The 18,630-nt window shown below is 40.0% G+C and overlaps 3 protein-coding genes across 4 annotated transcripts in view; 1 reads left to right on the top strand and 2 right to left on the bottom strand.

The window, feature by feature from the left end:
* The window catches only part of DST (dystonin), a 1,587,602-nt gene that overhangs the window by 1,170,605 nt on the left and 398,367 nt on the right, over window positions 1-18,630 (top strand). The window contains exon 2 of one of the 2 annotated variants that reach the window (XM_050788754.1): window positions 14,316-14,391. The exons of the other annotated variant lie outside the window; for it this stretch is intronic. Within the exon in view, the coding sequence (XP_050644711.1) occupies window positions 14,332-14,391 (60 nt within the window). The 5' untranslated portion in view covers window positions 14,316-14,331. The remainder of the gene's footprint in view (window positions 1-14,315; window positions 14,392-18,630) is intronic. 2 annotated transcript variants of the gene reach the window in all.
* ZNF451 (zinc finger protein 451) overlaps window positions 1-18,630 on the bottom strand; it is a 376,340-nt gene that overhangs the window by 290,707 nt on the left and 67,003 nt on the right. The window lies entirely within an intron of this gene.
* LOC126953307 (60S ribosomal protein L17-like) lies at window positions 8,819-10,044 on the bottom strand. Its single transcript, XM_050788801.1, has one exon. It carries the CDS (start codon window positions 9,739-9,741, stop codon window positions 9,376-9,378), a length of 366 nt encoding a protein of 121 aa, XP_050644758.1. The 5' UTR covers window positions 9,742-10,044; the 3' UTR covers window positions 8,819-9,375.

The raw sequence follows: 18,630 nt of genomic DNA, 5'->3' as shown, positions 1-18,630 counted from the left end.
AATACGGTTGGAGAATTTTAGAATTCTGTGGCCTACGGCTTGCTCTTTAAAACTTGGATTTTTCAAAAACATAAAAATAAACTTTTGAGTTTAAAGATGGGAAATGGGGTGGGAAGATCAGTCAATTGGATGTCAGGCATTGTCTGATTCTTTTATCAGTTACTTGCTTTATATTCTGATTTTCACTTGTTCTTTTATTTCTTTGTTGTTGTTGTTGCTTTTTTTTTTGAGATGGAGTCTCACTCCGTCACCCAGGCTGGAGTGTAATGGCGTGGTCTTGGCTCACTGCAACCTCTGTCTCCCGGGTTCAAGTGATTCTCTTGCCTCAGCCTCCCGAGTAGCTGGGACTACAGGTGCGTGCCACCACACCTGGCTAATTTTTGTATTTTTAGTAGAGATGCGGTTTCACTATGTTGGTCAGGTTGGTCTTGAAATCCTGACCTCATGATCTGCCCCCATTGGCCTCCCAAAGTGCTGGGATTACAGACGTGAGCCACTGTGCCCGGCCTTATTTCTTTAGGTATATATAACTTTGAGAAAGACAGTATTTTATATTACTAGGGACTATACTAAGTGTTTCATTAATCGATATTTAAAAATATCTCTTTCACTAATTATGGAACCAGATAAGTTGAAAAACCGAAAAGTACTGCTTTCTTTTCTTCTTCTTCTTCTTCTTTTTTTTTTTTGAGACAGAGTCTTACTCTGTCATCCAGGCTAGAGTGCAGTGGTGCGATCTTGGCTCACTGCAACCTCCACCTCCTGCCTCAGGCCCCCAAGTAGCTGGGATTACAGGTGTGTGTCACCATGCCTGGCTAATTTTTGTACTTTTAGTAGAGACAGGGTTTTACCATGTTAGCCAGGCTGGTCTCTAACTCCTGACCTCAAGCAATCTGCCCGCCTTGGCTTCCCAAAGTCCTGGGATTACAGCCATGAACCACTGTGCCTGGCCTAATATACTGCTTTCTTAGAAACATACTAAAATGGTTCCTCCAAAGTAATTTCTTCATTGTAGTTCTATCTCTTATTCTGACTTTAATAATTATAAGAATTATGTCATTTTAGAGGAAAGAGACTGTGCTTTGTGTTCTAAACCTTAGCCCCAGGGAATTATAAGATTTCGATACATTTTTAATAATGAATCTCTAGACTATTTTATTTTTCTGAAGAGTTATTGCTTAACTTTTGCTAAGAGAAAATTGTAAGGTGAGAAGTCGGAGTAAAGAATGGATAAAAGGAAAATCATACGTTCTGTTATTGTGATGAATTAACAAGTTGGGTTGTATGTTACATATCCAAAGTACCTTTCTGGATACTCTTTTGAAAGTTATCTATTCATTGTGGGAATAGAAATTTTAAAAATGTCTTTATCATATGCTACAATAGCACCTACTTTAGTAATGGGCTAGACCCAGTTTAATTTTGCTTGAGCTACGACTTAAACCTGTTAGCAAATGTAAGCACTATCATGGAGGGTCTAAGAGTGTGCATTCTGGAACTATACAGCCTAATGTGAGTTTAAATTTTGGTTTCAGCACTTACCAGCTCAGTGCCTTTAGGCAAGTGAGTTATTTAGTTTCTCTGTGGCTCAGGTTCCTCCACTTTAGAATGGGGGTCATAACTTTATAGTGTTATTGTGTGGATTAATCTATTTATAGATTTGAGTAAGCAAGAAAATTTAACCATGGTACACTACTTAATTCAAGAGTGAATAATATTAAGATGCAATTAACCATAATATCACTGAATATGGATTTATGCAAATATTCTGTAAGAAAGGTATAATCTTTATCTATCTTAATAGGGACTGAATAGATGATGACTATAATTAATAAACCTAGACATACCACTATATGCATGTTACTTGGAACTATTAAGATAAATGCGGTAAGATATGTAGAAAGTTGAAAGTGGTTGTGTCTGAGAAGGTGGGAAGAAGAGCCAGGGGACCACAATTTTTGTGTATAATCTATTTATTAATTCGAGTGCAAAGAGAAATTAAATGTATTCTTCCTCACCAATCACCATTTAACTCACTCTCTACTCCTAAGGAAAAACTCAAGGCAGGTGCCACAGCTTTACTGGTGATTCTTAGATAATAGAAAGTCCTTGAGTCACTGTCAAGCATTAAAGATTTTAGCTCCATCTAATAATAATATAACTCCAGTCTGGCCTCATGAATTATTACAACTTCATATTCACCGTTAATATTTTTTCCCTTCTCTCAGCTTGACAGAGATTCAGGCTGCAGTGGCAAAGGACATGGTTGGTTTTTTCCTCTCTTCTCTCCTCATTTTCTCCTATACCCTCCTGTTGTTGCTTCTGACTGCTCTAGGATTGGCCAAGGAGAAAGGGGATTAGGGGATGAGGGCCTAGTTTTGCACAGCCCTTATAGTTATGACCTGGCAGTTGGTGTCCTCTAAATGTGTTGTAGTTCCTTTCGTCTGGGAAGAGTCTTTTCTTTGCTTGTGTATTCCTGCCTTGGTCTTCTGAACTTCTGATGGTTCACCCCCTCTATTTGGTCCCTCCTTCCATTCACAAAGTCCTCTTGGATAGGAACCCTTTGAATAGGAGCTTAAACTAGCTCCCTCTGTCCTTGGGTCCATGACAGACCTCCCAAAATCATGTGCCATGGAGGGGCAGCTCAATGCCAAGCAGATCTTTTATTCTGGCGACAGTCTTCACCTTTAGAGTCTTTTGGTGAGAGTCATATTCTAGTCACATGGTCCTTAAACTCCAGGGGAGACATGTTTTGCCCTTCAAGCCCTCTCCCTTGATTTAAGGCATAGGATATGCACACCAACCTCTCTTCTAGGAGGAAATGCTCAAGGCATCAATAGCTTTCTCCAAAGCGATCTCTCCTCTTGGTTTCTGGCTTTGTCTACCTCTCTTAGAGGGGTGATGGGCTCATGTTGCTCTAATCTGTGTCACACTGACTTAACATGGTCATCACAGATGGTTTAGCACAGGGCATTTCGTACATTTGTGGGAAAGATTTTTTTTTTTAACTTCCAATTCATTACAGGTCTGTACCTGGCCCTTTATTGCATGACTGGTCTTCAGTTCACATCACACTGGTGACATATTATGTGAGTTCAACAGCACCTGAAATAGTCTGTTGAAGAAGACAAGTCTATTGACCAGTTGTAGTTCCAAAGCAATGTCAAATTATTCTAAAAGTCTCTAAATACTTCCAATTTCTGTATTTATCTTATAGCAAACCAATAAAAACAGTTATCAGACTAGCATTTGTCCATGGGCATACTTTGAGTTATACTGTTCCAACACTTTCCTTTAGGATTGGGAGATAGTGGCATTTATTGCATTGTTCCCAGCCTATGGGATATCAGTTGAAACTAACTTAAAAAGTTCTAATTTGATATCCTGTTAGAATAGATTTTTATTAATTCCACATATATTTTTTAAGTGTTTGCTCTGTGCCACGGATCCCATAAAAATAAAAACAAATAACTAAATTTATTTATTTATTTATTTTGAGATGGAGTCTCACTCTATCACTCAGGCTAGAGTGCAGCGGCACAGTCTTTGCTCACTGCAACCTCTGCCTCCTGGGTTCAAGTGATTCTCTTGCCTCAGCCTCCCAAGTAGCTGGGATTACAGGTGCCTGCCACCATGCTCAACTAATTTTTTGTATTTTTTAGTAGAGACGGGGTCTCACCATGTTGGTCAGGCTTGTCTTGAACTCGTGACCTCAAGTGATCTGCCCACCTCGGCCCCCACAAGGTGCTGGGATTAAAGACGTGAGCCACTGCGCCCAGCCAAATAACTAAATTTACATTATGCTAAGAGGTGGTAAATGGTATGAAGAAAAATGCTTCAGGTAAAGGGGAAGATAGTGTTGGGGTGGGATGATGGGTTTACATTGCACAGTCAGGGAACATTCTTTGATAAGGTGACATTTGATCAGAGCCGGGTATCTAGGTAAGAGCCTTTTAGGCCAAATGTTTTTTAGCATTATTTGCTTTTAACTTACAGGCACGTTTTACTTTGATACAATACAAATCAATTTAAAGATGAATGGGGAAAAAATGACTAGGAGATAAAGACGTGGAAAGAGCCTTTATAAATTACCCTTTAAAGGAGTTGGCCTAAGAAGAGACAAGGAATTAAGGCAGTAAGCTAGGGAGGATATAGGATTCCGAAAGGTCTTTCAAAAGATGGGAGACATTTGAGATATTTTAGGGAGAAGAAAGGGGGCCTTTCCTGGGCCTGGACAGAATGCAGGTGAGAGTAAGAGTAGAAATGGATACATTTGGGGATAGCTAGAAGTTGTTAAAGAAAAACAGTGCTGAGAACCCAGCTGATGTTAGATAGTTGACATTTGTGGAGGGATTAAGCTGCTTCATTGAGTAGTGTTTTCAAAGCACGTTTCAGCCATTTAGAATTGGGAGTTAAGGTGAATGTTTCAACTGATCCAAGATAGAGGGTGGAATTGATAGCTCTAGAGGAGGCGGCTGGGATATTGATGTCGAGAGAATGCTTGAAATGATGCATCATGAGACTTGATGAGGAAGAACAGGAAATCTTAATGGTAATCATGGGTCTGACTGGGAACAGAACATTAGAGGTCTGGATTAGCTTGAAGAGTTGTGAGAGAGATGGAGAGCCAGAAATTGTAGGTCACATTGTTGGATTACAATGAGAGGTCTCAGAGTTGGTTCAGTACCAGGTGATGTCATCGTCCAGAATGGGGCCATGGCATGCTGGGAGAAGAGGAGAGAAGATAAAGATTATTTGAGCTCAGGAAGCTAGGAACTTTTGTGGCTGAGGTGTTGGCTGGCCCATCCACATGAATGTGGAACTCTTCCCAGATGACTACACTCAAAGTGGAGAAGAAGCAATGAGTCAGGTTCCAAAGTCCTCAGCAAATGAGGGGGTGTGGCCAGAGGCCAGACAGTGACAATTCAGGGAAAGGAAGAGAGTGGCGTCGGATGATGGTTCCTTCTGAGATTTCGATGAGACATGCAGGAGAAGCAGAAGCCTCTGCTGGAGAGATGCAGAGGTATAGAGAGCAGGCACTTAACAAATACACGTGGAATGATTAAGGTAAGACAAGCACTGGAGATGGCACTTTTGTGAGGAATTAGAGCTTCCTGACAATTAAATGAAGGTTTCAAAGGGCACCTAGAAAAGAGTTTACTAGGAGGGCAGCAGTGGAGCAGCTACACAGTAGCAAAAGGATGATAGTTTTTGAGAAAAGAGTTGCCCATGGGGCTTGAATTTGGGGTAGTATACAAGTGTGGTAGGCAGAAGTGGTGTGGTGGGTAAGTTCACCTGTACTAAGATTCCAGCAGCTCTAGGGATGAAGCCAGGGGTAGCCCCGGACAGCCCTCTGCCATTGAAACCAATAGTCTGTAGCTTTGCTCCTGGCCCGATGGTGTGTCCATTAGACACTCTGGTCTGTCCTTAGGGTCCATGAGCTCTTCAAAGGCTTTTTGAGATCACTGGGACCTAAATATATATTATTGATTCCAAAATAAGAAGCTTGGAACTTAACTTTAAAAACAATCTTTAATTAAATACTAGTCATAATTTCAACTGCCTAGTTGCAATTCAACATTTGTATAATTGTGTATAAGTGAAATTTAAAATTACACAAAAATATCTTTTAACAAAATATATTTTTCGAATAATAAAAGCCCTTTCAAGCATTTAATGGAAAATGTATTGAATGTGTCTGAGTATATGTCTCACGTGATGGGATCTGTAAAACAGTGGCTCAGGGCCCTGTGAGCATCTTAAAACATCTCTGGCAGGCCGGGCGCGGTGGCTCACGCCTGTAATCCCAGCACTTTGGGAGGCTGAGGCAGGCACATCACGACGTCAGGAGATAGAGACCATCCTGGCTAACATGGTGAAACCCCATCTCTACTAAAAATACAAAAAAATTAGCCGGGCGTGGTGGCGGACACCTGAAGTACCAGGTACTAGGGAGGCTGAGGCAGGAGAATGGGGTGAACCCGGGAGGCGGAGCTTGCAGTGAGCCAAGATCGCTCTACTGCACTTTAGCCTGGGCAACAGAAAACAAACAAACAAACAAAAAAACAAAAACCATATCTGGCTTAGGTTCCAAATAGAAGCTCAGTCAGGAGTTGTTCAGAAGGTTATGTGTTTGTGTGTGATTGAAGATGGTATTAGTAAAGATAACTAGGCCTTTAATGTGACCTTGTTTAGGTGGCTGAGAAAGGGATCCACTAGTCTGAGGAATCTCACCTTTCAAGGGTGTTAGTTTTGGCATCTGCTTTTGGTGATTTGGTGCTATTTTATTATATCTTCGAGATCTCTTAAATATCACATGATTTGAAATGCGTGTGGAGCGATTAGGAAGGATATTTTTCAGGCTCCTGTGGAAAAGAATGCAGAATTTGGAGTTTAAGAAATGGATTTAAACTGGAACAGTCACTTATCTCTTTTAGCCATAGTTTTCCCTTACGTAGAATGAGAATGATAGCAAAGCACATTTCATAAGATTGTTGCAGGGATTAAATGAGATAATATTTTTGAAAAGTTTTATGAGCTAATCAAAACAAATGTAGTTATGATTGATAATGGTTTTAGGTGGTGATAAGAGGGATGAAAAGAAAGTAAGATGGTGAATTCATGACACCCATTGGCTTATGTGCCACTTTCATTTATTTATTTAATTTATATAAATTTATTTTAAATTTTATTTATTGATTTTTTTTTTTAAGAGATGGGATCTCGCTCTGATGCCCAGGCAGGAGTGCAGTGGTGCACTCATAGCTCTCTGCAGCCTTGAACTCCTGGGCTCAAGTGATCCTCTCACCCTGGCCTCCCAAAGTGCTGGGATTATAGGTGTGACCCATCAGATTCAATCTTGTTTTTAATTTTTATGGATACTAATAGTTGTACATATTTATGGGGTACACGGTTTTTTGTTTTGTGTTTTTTAAGAGATAGGGTCTCTCTGTGTTGCCCAGGCTGGAGTGCAGTGGTCATTCACAGGTGTAAAGTATACTACAGCCTTGTATTCCTAGGTTCAAGTGATCATCCCACCTCAGTCTCCCAAGTAGTAGGACTATAGTTATGCACCACTGAGGCTGGCTTACATGTGGTATTTTGATAGAAGCACAATGTGTAATGATCAAATTGCAATTGGGATATTCATCACCTCAAACATTTATCATTCTCTTTGTGCTGGGAGACATTCCAAACCTCTTCTAGCTATTTAGAACTATACAATAAAGTATTAATCACAGCTATCCTGTATTGCTACCAAACACTAAATCTTGTTCCTTCTGAGTGTACTTTTGTACTCATTAACCAGCCTCTCTTCATCTCCCCTCTCCGCCCAACCTTCCCAGCTTCTGGTAAACACCTTTCAATTCTCTAGCTTCATGAGATCCACTATTTTAACTCCAACATGAATGAGAACAGGCAGGATTTTTCTCTTTGTGCTTGGCTTACTTCCCTTAACATAATGCCTTCCAGTTCCATCTATGTTGCTGTAAATGACAGAATTTCATTCTTCTTCATGACTGAATAATATTCCAGTGTGTGTGTGTGTGTGTGTGTGTGTGTGTGTGTGTGTATCACAATTTCCTTATAATTTCATCCATTGATGGACACTTAGGTTGATTTCATATCTTGCTATTGAAATGCCTCAGTACATTGGTCTGGGCAAAGATTTATTCAGTAAGACCTCAAAAGCACAGGAAACCAAATTGACAGGTGGGATAATATCAAGCCAAAAAGCTTCAGAGGAAACAATCAACAAAGAGAAGAGACAGCCCACAGAATGGGGAAAAAATATTTGCTAGCTATTCATCTGACAAGTGATTAATAACCAGAATATGGGAGGAACTCAAGCAACTCAAGAGCAAAAAAACAAATAATCTGATTTAAAAATAGGCAAAAGATCTAAATAGATATTTCCCTAAAGAAGACATACAAAGGACAAACAGGTGTATGAAAAGATGCTCAACATCACTAATTGTCAAGGAAATGCAAATTAAAACTACAATGGGATATCGTCGCACTCTGGTTAAAATGTCTATTATCAAAAAGAAAATAACAAATGCTAGCAGGGATTCAGGGAAAGGAGAATGCTCGTTGGTAGGAATGTAACTTAGTACAGCCATTATGGAAAACAAAATATGGAGGTTCCTCAAAAAACTAAAAATAGAACTACTGTATGATCCAGCATATAGTAGTTCTTGCTGCTGGGTATATAAAAAAAAAAAAAAAAAAAAAAAAAAAAAGGAAATCAGTGTATTGAAGAGATTCTGCACTTCCATACCTATTTATTTTTAAATTACTCTATCTTTCTATCTATCTCATAGGTACCTATACACCCCCACTCAAAACAAAAGCTAAGATCTTGGTAGTAACCTATGTCTAATGATATGGTCTCTTTTTCCATTGGCCTGAATCTTCTTACTCAAGATAACCATCATTCTGAAACACATTTCATCATTCTTTTGTTTCCCTGTTCAGAGTTTTATTGCTAGTCTATTTATTCCTGAAAAGTTAATTTTTTTTTTTTATTTATGTGTCTTCTTAGAGGTGGAGTCTCACTCTGTTGCCCAGGCTGGAGTGCAGTGGTGCCATCATAGCTCACTGTAGCCTCAAACTCCTGGGCTCAAAAAAGTGATCCTCCCACCTCATCCTCTTGAGTAGCTGGGACTACAGGTATGAGCCACTGCGCCTAGCTTAAAAAGTTTAAATTTTAAAATTTTAGTTACTTTTAACTTAATAAAAAATGTTAGCATACTTTATGTAATTATTTGAAACTAACTTTTTTCACTTAATATGCTATTGCTAATAGTATTGCTAATAATATTGTTCACTATAGTTTATTTGTTTTGACTTTTGTATGACTATACCACAGTTTGCTCATTTGCTGTCTTGTAAGTGGACATTTGTTTTCAGGCCTTTACTGTATGAGTGCCTCTATGAGTTTTCTTGTACATGCCTCTTACTGTTCACGTGCAGTTTTTCTTGTGTATATGCTTAGTGGAATTACTGGATCAATTCTTAGTAGAATTGCTGGATATACATAAAAGTTCAACTTTAGGAGATAATGCCAAACTCTTTTTCAAAATATCTGTGCCAATTTATACTTTCCTCAGCCACGTCTAAGCGAGCATGAGGAGCCACGTTCTTTTCAACACATAGTAATATTAGACTTAATTTTGTTTCCAGTTGAATACATGTAATCTGTTAACCTCATTGTGGGCTTGATTTGCTACCCTGATTGTTAATTATGCCACACATCTTTTCTTTTTCTTTTTTTTTTTTTTAAACTTTTAATTGTATTTATTTTAATGCTGAATTTACTCCCGTACTGTTAAGTTTTTGTTTCTTCAGTTTCTTCTGGGATATCTTTTTCTTCTAGGCAACCCTCTCTTCTGGTTTAGGAGCAATTTGTTCCTTTTCAGTAAGGATCATCTCGATGTGGCAGGCAGAGCGCATGTATGGGTTGATCCAACCACGAGCTCTGTAGGTCCAGCGACGCGTCTTAGGTGCTTTGTTCATTTGGATATGCTCAATGACCAGAGAATCTCCCTCTAGGCCCTTAAGTTCAGCATTACTCTCTGCATTTTTAAGCATGTGCAGCAAAAATTCAGCACTCTTTCTGGGCCACCAACCTTGTGTCCAGCCCCATTGCTTGGCCTGGGCACACCTGCCAACTCCAGCATTGTAACGTTGGAATGGCACACACTGTTTCTGTAAAGTGACATCTTTCAGATACTTCATGGCTTTTCATATATGCATACCCTTGATGTCCTGGGCAGTTTCATGAGTGTTCTTAAAGTGAACATAAAGATCTGAACCTCTTGATTTGCATGATTTTGTGGGGTTGTCTGGGTCAAGTGAATAGTGAACCATTTTCACAGATTACCTCAGGCCACTTAGGGGAAGAGGAAGAGCCCCACACATTTTTTCGTAGTTTATATCTTTTTGTATGTTTATTAGCCATATATGTTTCCTCTTCTGCAAAATGCCTGTCCATTTCATTTGCCATTTTTCTTGTTTGGTTGTTTGTATGTTTTTTACTGATTTGAGTGGGTTCTTTGTATATATATTCTTTGTTCACTGAATTTTAATTTATATTATTGTATTTTATTATATTTTTCATTGCTTGGTATTTTTGATAATCTCTTATTCCTAACTCCTACTTTTGATACTCTTTTCCCTCTATTTAAATATATAAAATACGTTTATTTTATATGTAATATCTGATAATTAACATACCTGAAGTTTTTGCCTATGGGTTTGTGTCTATTGTTTCTATAGTTTCACCAGTGGGGCCTTGTTTCATTGTGTACTTTGTGACTTTCTTGTTGCCCAGGCTGGAGTGCAATGGCATGATCTCGGCTCACTGTAACCTCTCCCTCCCGTGTTCAAGCGATTCTCCTGCTTCGGCCTCCCGAGTAGCTGGGATTACAGGTGCCTGCCACCACCGCCTGGCTAATTTTCATATTTTCAGTAGAGACAGGGTTTCACCATGTTGACCAGGCTGATCTTGAACGCCTGACCTTAGGTGATCTGCCCACCTCGGTCTCCCAAAGTGCTGGGATTATAGGCATGAGCCATTGTGCCCGGCTGCTTTGTGACTTTTTACCACCAGCTCATTTTTTTTTTTTTTTTTTTTTTTTTTTTGCAGTTGCAAGATTTGATAGAGTGAAAACAGAGCTCCTATAAAATGGGAGAGGACCCAAGGGGGGTTGCTGTTGGCTGCTCGAATGCCTGGGTTTATGTCCTGATCACTGTCCCTCCCTCTGTGCTCTCAGGCAATAGATGATTGACTGTTTCCTTACCTCCTGTTTTTGCCTAATTAGCATTTTAGTGAGCTCTCTTTACTACCTGATTGGCCGGGTGTGAGCTAAGTTGCAAGCCCCGTGTTTAAAGGTGGATGGGGTCACCTTCCCAGCTAGGCTTAGGGATTCTTAGTCGGCATAGGAAATACAGCTAGTCCTGTCTCACCACGAGCTCATTTTTGACTGAACTTTATCTGTGGTAATTTTTAGAGGCTAGGATTGAAGGTACATTTCTCCAGAGAGGATATTCTGTTAGTTTTGCCAGGGAAATCTAAAATAAAAAAAATCTCAGCTGGGCGCGGGTGGCTCACGCCTATAATCCCAGCACTTTGGGAGGCCGAGGCAGGTAGATCACTTGAGCTCAGGAGTTCAAGACTAGACTGGGCAACATAACAAGACGTCGTCTCTACTAAAACTCAAAAAAATTAACTGGTCATGGTAGTGGCACCTGCCTGTAGTCTCGGCTACTCGGGAGGCTGAGGTGAGAGGCTCGTTTGAGCCTGGGAGATTAAGGCTGAGATTGTGCCATTGTACTTCAGCCTTGGTGACAGAGCGATTCCCTGTCTCAAAAAAATAAATAAACATAAAATCTCAGTTTCAGAGTTTTTCATACTGCATAGATGCTGCGAACTTGGGCCATAAAATGTGCGTGAGAATCAGCTTGAAGTTTTTATTTTTCTACTCTGTCCAGCCACAAGCTTGACATGGGCAAGTGTCTTTGGAATCTCATTTGGGTATTTTTGTTTGGTTTTCCTAGTTCATGCTTCCCTGGCTTTATTTATTTCTGTTTTTGTTTTTGTTTTTTTCACTGAGTCTCCTTTGGCTTTGTCTTTTGTCCCCTGAGCAGGTCGTCCTGCTCTTCTGTCCCCTGGGCGTCAAGTGAAACTTTAGATGAGAGGGAATCAGCCTAACGTTTCTGTATTTGTGCTTTTGCTTTTCTATTGCTCTAGCCTCTAAGAATTTTTCTTATTTTCCTGCCCCTTTGCTGATTCATTTAAAAATATTTTATCCAGCATTTTTAGCTACTGTATAGCAGGCAGGTTTGTTAGGAAGTCAAGTCTGTGATATATCTGAGAAACCTTTGCCTTGTTTTTGTATGACTAAAGAGACTCCCCAAAATAGGTCCCCTCAGATCAGAGCCGTATGTACCCCAAAGTTCTAGCATCCATCCCTAGAGCCACCAAAAGTTTTTTAAAAATCTGTACATCATTATCAAAGTACACCAGCCATTGTCTGCCAAGACATAGCTTTTAGTCCTTATCTTTAGTATAATTTCATTTCTATGTAGGGCTGTGTAGTACAGTTAGCCAATTATTTCTCATCTCTTGGTCTTAAAGCAGATGACACAGGACCTTCATTTCCCAGAGAGGATAGAATTCATGTTTACATAGGGTATTGAGAAGTGCTGTAGTGACTCACTTATTTCAAGTCTCAAATTTCAGTACATATTTGTCATTTCTGTTAGGCCAAATCAACTTCCTAATTGCATAATGTTGTTTTATAATTTGGAGTTGAACCTAAAACCTCCAATAGAGAAAATGTTCATGGAATATTTTTATGATAAAATCAGATAAATTATTAAATAGCAGTTGTGATTGTCAAATTATTTTATTTTATTGTTGATTTATTTTATCATTGGCTTTTATTTGTTGTTTTTGGTAATTAACAACATTCTAAAAAAATGTTATAGTCCAAAATACACTTCTTTTTTTTTGAGAGGATGGGGAATTGTGGCATTGGGACAGGATATTTTCCGTTTGCTTACATGTGCTACTCAATATGCAATATCTCTGACTCGTTAGCATTTAAACTTAGTTCAGGGTAACTATATAAAGAGGCTCTTTAGAAGTGTGAAAATGAAACATTAAAGGTATGGAATTTGTATATCAAAAAAGCTTTAGAGATGAGGGATTCGTGGACAATTTAGGAACATCAAAAGTCATCTAGTCTGAGTTGTCATTTTGAGGAAACAAGGTCCAGAACAGTGATCTGAGTTGCTAAACTGTCAGAGCCACGATTGGAATCAAGACCTCATAGTTGAGAACACTCTCTTCAATGCTACATTGTTTCCCTGTTTATATGCCATGTTTAGCTAAGCATTTAAAATTTTTTATACTTACAAATTAAAAAACATTATTTCTACTTGCATGTTTTGTAAAATGAACTGACACCCCCCCCATGTTTAAAATTGACTTAGAAAACCCAGACATTTAATGTTTTTTTTTTTTAAAAACTACATAATAATATTTGGAGCTTATGGGAGTATTAAGCAGGCAACACAGCTTTCTCAAGTTTATTTCTAGAACATGGGTAATCACCATGACTCCAGGCACACCCGTCTGTTTATTAAAGCAAAAGAATCAGGAAGTCTGAGATGCAGACGTTTCAGGATACTAGGGAAGTGAAAAATAGTTTTTTCTGAAATGAGAGCCCTGCTTTTTTTTTTTTTTTTTTTTTTTTTTTGATGGAGTCTCGCTGTGTCGCCAGGCTGGAGTGCAGTGACACGATCTCGGCTCACTGCAACCTCCACCTCCCGAGTTCAAGTGATTCTCCTGCCTCAGCCTCAGCCTCCTGAGTAACTGGGACTATGGGCGTGCCCCACCACACCACAGAATACCCTAATTTTTGTATTTTTAGTAGAGACGGGGTTTCACCATGTTGGCCAGGGTGGTTTCGATCTCCTGACCTCATGATCCGCCCAACTTGGCCTTCCAAAGTGCTGGGAATACAGGCATGAGCCACTGCATCTGGCCAAGCTCTGCTTTTTATAAACAAATGACTATCATTATTTCCTATTTTTAAATCCTTTAAAAACGGTTTTGGAACTTTATCAGCTCCCTGTAACTCCAGAGATAACCATAAATGAGACTGTAAAAGAAATGAAGTTATAAAGACAGGCATTTCGTATCAACAGTATTTTTATTGATGCTGACCAACAACATTAACAGTAGTGAGCATTTCTTAAGCACTCCCTATGAGTCAGGCTCTGTGCTTGGCAATGGGCATTAGGTCATTTAATCCTAACACCAACCCTAAGAGGTAGATGTTCTTTATAAATTGGAAAGCCAAAGCTCAGAAAGTTTAAGTAGTTTGTCCAAAGTCCTACAGCTAATAAGTAGTGAAGCTGGGTCAGGAGGCAAAGAGCTCTGCCAGACTACAGGGCCAGGTCTAGCCTCAGTTCTCTGTTATTTCCCTAGTTAGCTTGCTGAGAGCAATCCCATTTTTGATTTATGGTTAGGAGGGTTTAACTGTGGGTTATGAGACTATGTTGTGCTTTAAATCTCTTGTTCTATAACAAGCTTCAGGGCAAGTATTGCAGGCAATGATAAATAAGATAAATATGGATAAATAAGAAAAAACTAATATTTATTGCAGGAAATTGGTACTTACTGAGTACATACATACTGTGTGCTAGTTAGTACAGGTGCTTTTGCAAAATTCTTTTACTGTTCATTTTCGCGTTTCACAAATATTTTCTGAGCATCTGTTATGGGTTTGTCACCATGCTAGGAACTGGGGACACAGCATGAATGAAACAAAGAGCTTACTTTTTGGTGGAGGAGACAGACAACAAGCAGATAAACAGGTAAATACATAATGTGTCAGATGGTAATAAGTGGCGGGGGAGGAAAGTGAGGCAGGATAAGGGGCATAGAGTAATAGGTGGGGAGGGTAAAGTTACATAAGGCTTTTAGGGGAATAACTTTCTTTAAAAGGGTGCCGTTTGAGCAGAGACCTAACAGCACATCAGGAGGCCTTGTAGGTCATGGTACAGGCTTTGGATTTTATCCTGAGTGAAGTGGAAAGCCACAGGAGGGTTTTGAGCACAGGCACGATGTACTCTGACTTAGGTCTTTGAAGACTGGATTTAGCTTCTGTATGGAGAATATATTGTTGAGGACAAGGAGGCAAGCAAGATCAATTGGAAGATATTTTGCAATAATTGTTCAGGCAAGAGGTGAATGTGACTTGTAATAAGAACAACATAGCTCTGGCTGGGCATGGTGGCTCATGCCTGTAATCCCAGCACTTTGGGAGGCCCCGGTGGGTGGATCGTCTGTGATCAGGAGTTTGAGACCAGCCTGGCCAACATAGTGAAACCCCATGTCTACTAAAAATACAAAACAATTAGCCGGGTGTGGTGGCAGGCACCTGTAGTCCCAGCTACTCGGGAGGCTGAGGCAGGAGAATGGCGTGAACCCGGGAGGTGGAGCTTGCAGTGAGCCGAGATCGCGCCATTGCACTCCAGCCTGGGGGACAGAGTGAGACTCTGTCTCAAAAAAAAACCCAAAACAAAACAAAGAAAACACATAGCTCTAATTTATTGAATGCCTACTATGTACTTTATGTATATCATTTTAGTAATCCAGTTCAATTTAGCTATCCTTGTGGTTTAGAAGATGATAAAACTCAAAATCTCCCGGTGGCTTAGAATTGCTCTAATGGGAGCATTTCAGACATTGTGGCAGCAGTTTTTGGTAGCAGATTTTCAGACTCCCATCAGATCACATCAAAGATTATATTCTACCTAGAGAATCAGGAAGGCAGGTGAGAAGGTAAGGCCATCTGTCCCTATGACTCAACAGAGCGGTAATGATGAGCTTTTACTTTCAACTAGGGAAGCAGGGCTGAGCATGGTGGCACATGCCTATAATCCCAGCACTTTAGAAAGCTGAGGCGGGAGGATTGCTTGAGCCCAGGAGTTCCAGACCAGCCTGAGCATCACAGTGAGACAATCCCCTGGCCACTCTTCCCCCATCTCTTCAAAAAATAAAAAAATTAGGCAGGTGTGGTGGCACACCTGTAGTCCAGCTACTTGGGAGGCTGAGGTGGGAGGATTACTTGAGCCTGGAAGGTCAGGGCTGCCATGAGCTGGGATCTCACCACCACACAGTGAGCTGTGATCTTACCACCACACTTCAGCCTAGATGACAGAGCAAGATGCGCTCTCTCGCTCTCTCTCTCTCTCTCTCTCTCTCACACACACACACACACACACACACACACACACACACAGAGAGAGAGAGAGAAAACTAGGGAAGCAGAGAGGTGGATTGTCACAATTAAAGTGTTCCAGGCCATATTTCTTTTGAGTGGTATCCTGAATTGGGCTAGGCTGTTTCTGTTAGGACAGACTCATTTGACTCCTTGAATCTCTGTCTCTGTGATTGTCAGAAATGGCTCCAGGAAAAAATCATGATGTAGACAGCTTATCTACTTCTAGGAACCTCAGTGTTCCCTTTTTGTTTTATCTAAACACTTCTGCAGGACACAGTCTGGTGGCCTTATTCATACTGAAGTATAAATAACTGATACTGTGCCACTTAATATTTTTCATCCATGGGTAGTTTGGTTAGAAATAAAAAGCTTTACATCAAAAGACTGTATCTGTTACTAGAAATTTAGGCGATAGCATGCAGGTGATGTGAAGGGAGTTAGATTTTTTTTTCAAGTCCTCAAAATGATATATTTTTGGTCATATAGCTATAATCACTGCAATTCTAAATACTTGATATCTAGTTTTTATTTTATCTTTTTATTTTATAATAAATGCTATGGAAATGTATTTAGTATGTGCTGAGCAGGCATCATATTACAGGATTTACATACATTATTTCATTTTAATAATATCTAGTGAAGTAGATATGACTATTCATGTTTAGAATATGAGCAAGTTGAAGATGTTAAGTAATTTTCTTGTGTGGTAGTATATGGGCAGTTAATTATGGAGCTGGGTGAAGCACTCTGGCTTCCTAACTCAGCTTGGTAAAAGTCCGGCACACTTTCCATAAAACTGTAAAATGTGAATTATGGCAGGTGTTTCTACTTCCCTGAAATGTAGTAAAGGTGAGTCATAAGTCTTCTATGCAGTAATATGGTAGACAATTGTGTTAGTTAGGGTTCTCCAGAGAAACAGACCAATAGGCTGTATTAGTTATAGCACACATACACACACAGAGATTTATTTATTTTAAGGAATTAGCTCATGCAATAGGGCTGGGAGATCTAAAATCTGTAGGGCAGGCCAGCAGGCTAGAAATTCAGAAAAGAGCTGATATTGCAGTCTTGAGTCCAAATTCTGCAGGGCATCAGGCTGGAAACTCAGGCGAGGTCTCTACGTTGCAGTCTTGAGGAAAATTCTTTCTTTGAGAGATCATGGTCTTTGCTCTTAAGGCCTTCTACTGATTGGAGAAGGCCCACCCACTATATGGAGGATAATCTACTTTACTTGAAGTCCACTGAATAAATGTTAATCACTTTTAAACATACACCTTCACAACATTTAGACTGATCTTTTATGAAAAACTGGGTACCATGGCCTAGCCAAGTTGACACATAAAATTAACCATCACATCAATAGCCAGCGATTTTCACTGAATAGACTTTTAAAGGTACCTAGGTACCTGGATTCTCCACCTGCATATTCTGTAGCTGGTTCGTGTGCTGTGGACACAAACACAAGGCCAGTTCAGGAAGAGAAAGAAGGATGGCACAAGGGAACAGATAGTCATATGTTCTATGGTGTGCTTGTTTTTTGTGATAGAATTCATCATATTGTTTTATGGACACAGATATACATTTTTAAAAATTCCTCTTTGCTTTATTATTGTTGGAAGAAGCTATTAGGCTGGCTTGGAAATCCCCAGTTGAGAAAGGGAGGAGAAAAAACACCCAAGCAATATTTCAGGGTCAGGAGGGCAGCTGTGAAGGGGAGGAAGGTCAGGGGACTGGAATTCACACAAATCCTAAGTGTACATGATGACTAAGAAGGAGAGGGGTGTGGGCTGCACAGCTGTAGCACAGGATTCTAACTGCCCTGTGATGGGCACTGTGAAAGAATGAGTGAATTTGCTTCATAAATGCAGTGGGAACAGTTATTACTTAGAGACAATTGGAAGTCAGAAGAAATAGGGGTATTTTTATTTTTATGTTTTTAAGTAGAATATCATGGCTCGTAAATGTTATAAGAAGTATGTGTAAATGGCATGACTATTATGTTCCCCAAAACAATCCTGTGTGAAAGGGGACAATAAACAAGATGGTTTATATACTCTTGCTCTCTGTGTGTATGAGAAAAAGGATGAATAAGGGATGGAGTGGCTCCATAACACTTCATTACCAGCATGCTACCATCTCAGCAGTCCCTTGCATGATGCTGACCAGCTGCAGCTTCTCTAAGGGGCAGGTTTCTACCACTCACTCACAGCAGCTCCAGGAGCCACAGCTGTAGTTGGAAGAAAATGCAGGTCTCTTGGAGGTTGGTGTCTAGCCAGCCTTGTATCTTAAACCAGTTTGAGTCATCACAAACTAGGAGGCTTATCAAAAGGAACGTCATCATCTCGAGCTCTCCTTGTATGACTTGCCTGGGACCCACTGATTTTCCTACTACTATTCTCTGTCTCCCCACTATTATAGTTTTGCTTGACTTCTGACCTTCTTCTCATTCCCGCATAGTAAGCTAGTTTCACTTCTTACCTTAGCAGCCTCAGCCCTACCTTTGTCTAGCCTTCTTTTTTCCAGTCTCTAAATGTTTCCCAAATTCATCCTCCCCTTTCCACCCCCAATTCCAATGGTTTAGTTCAGGCTCGCATCATTTATTGCTGGACTGTTACAGTAACTGCTCACTAATCTTGTCTGAGTTTGATCCCTCTTCAGTCCATGAGTCACGCAGCTATACAGGCAAACTACTTATAACCCGTCAGCAACAATCCAGGTCCTACAAGATGAATTCTGGGCCCCAGTGTCACATGCAAGCCCTGCTGTGACCTTCATCCACCACCTGCTTTCCAGCTGCCTCTGCTGCCACTTCCACCTGATGCTCTCA

This window comes from Macaca thibetana, chromosome 4, assembly GCF_024542745.1.
Source record: "Macaca thibetana thibetana isolate TM-01 chromosome 4, ASM2454274v1, whole genome shotgun sequence".
NCBI classification, from domain to species: domain Eukaryota; kingdom Metazoa; phylum Chordata; class Mammalia; order Primates; family Cercopithecidae; genus Macaca; species Macaca thibetana.
The sequence above is the reverse complement of the archived record's forward strand: the minus strand, read 5'-3'. Positions and strand labels throughout refer to the sequence as shown.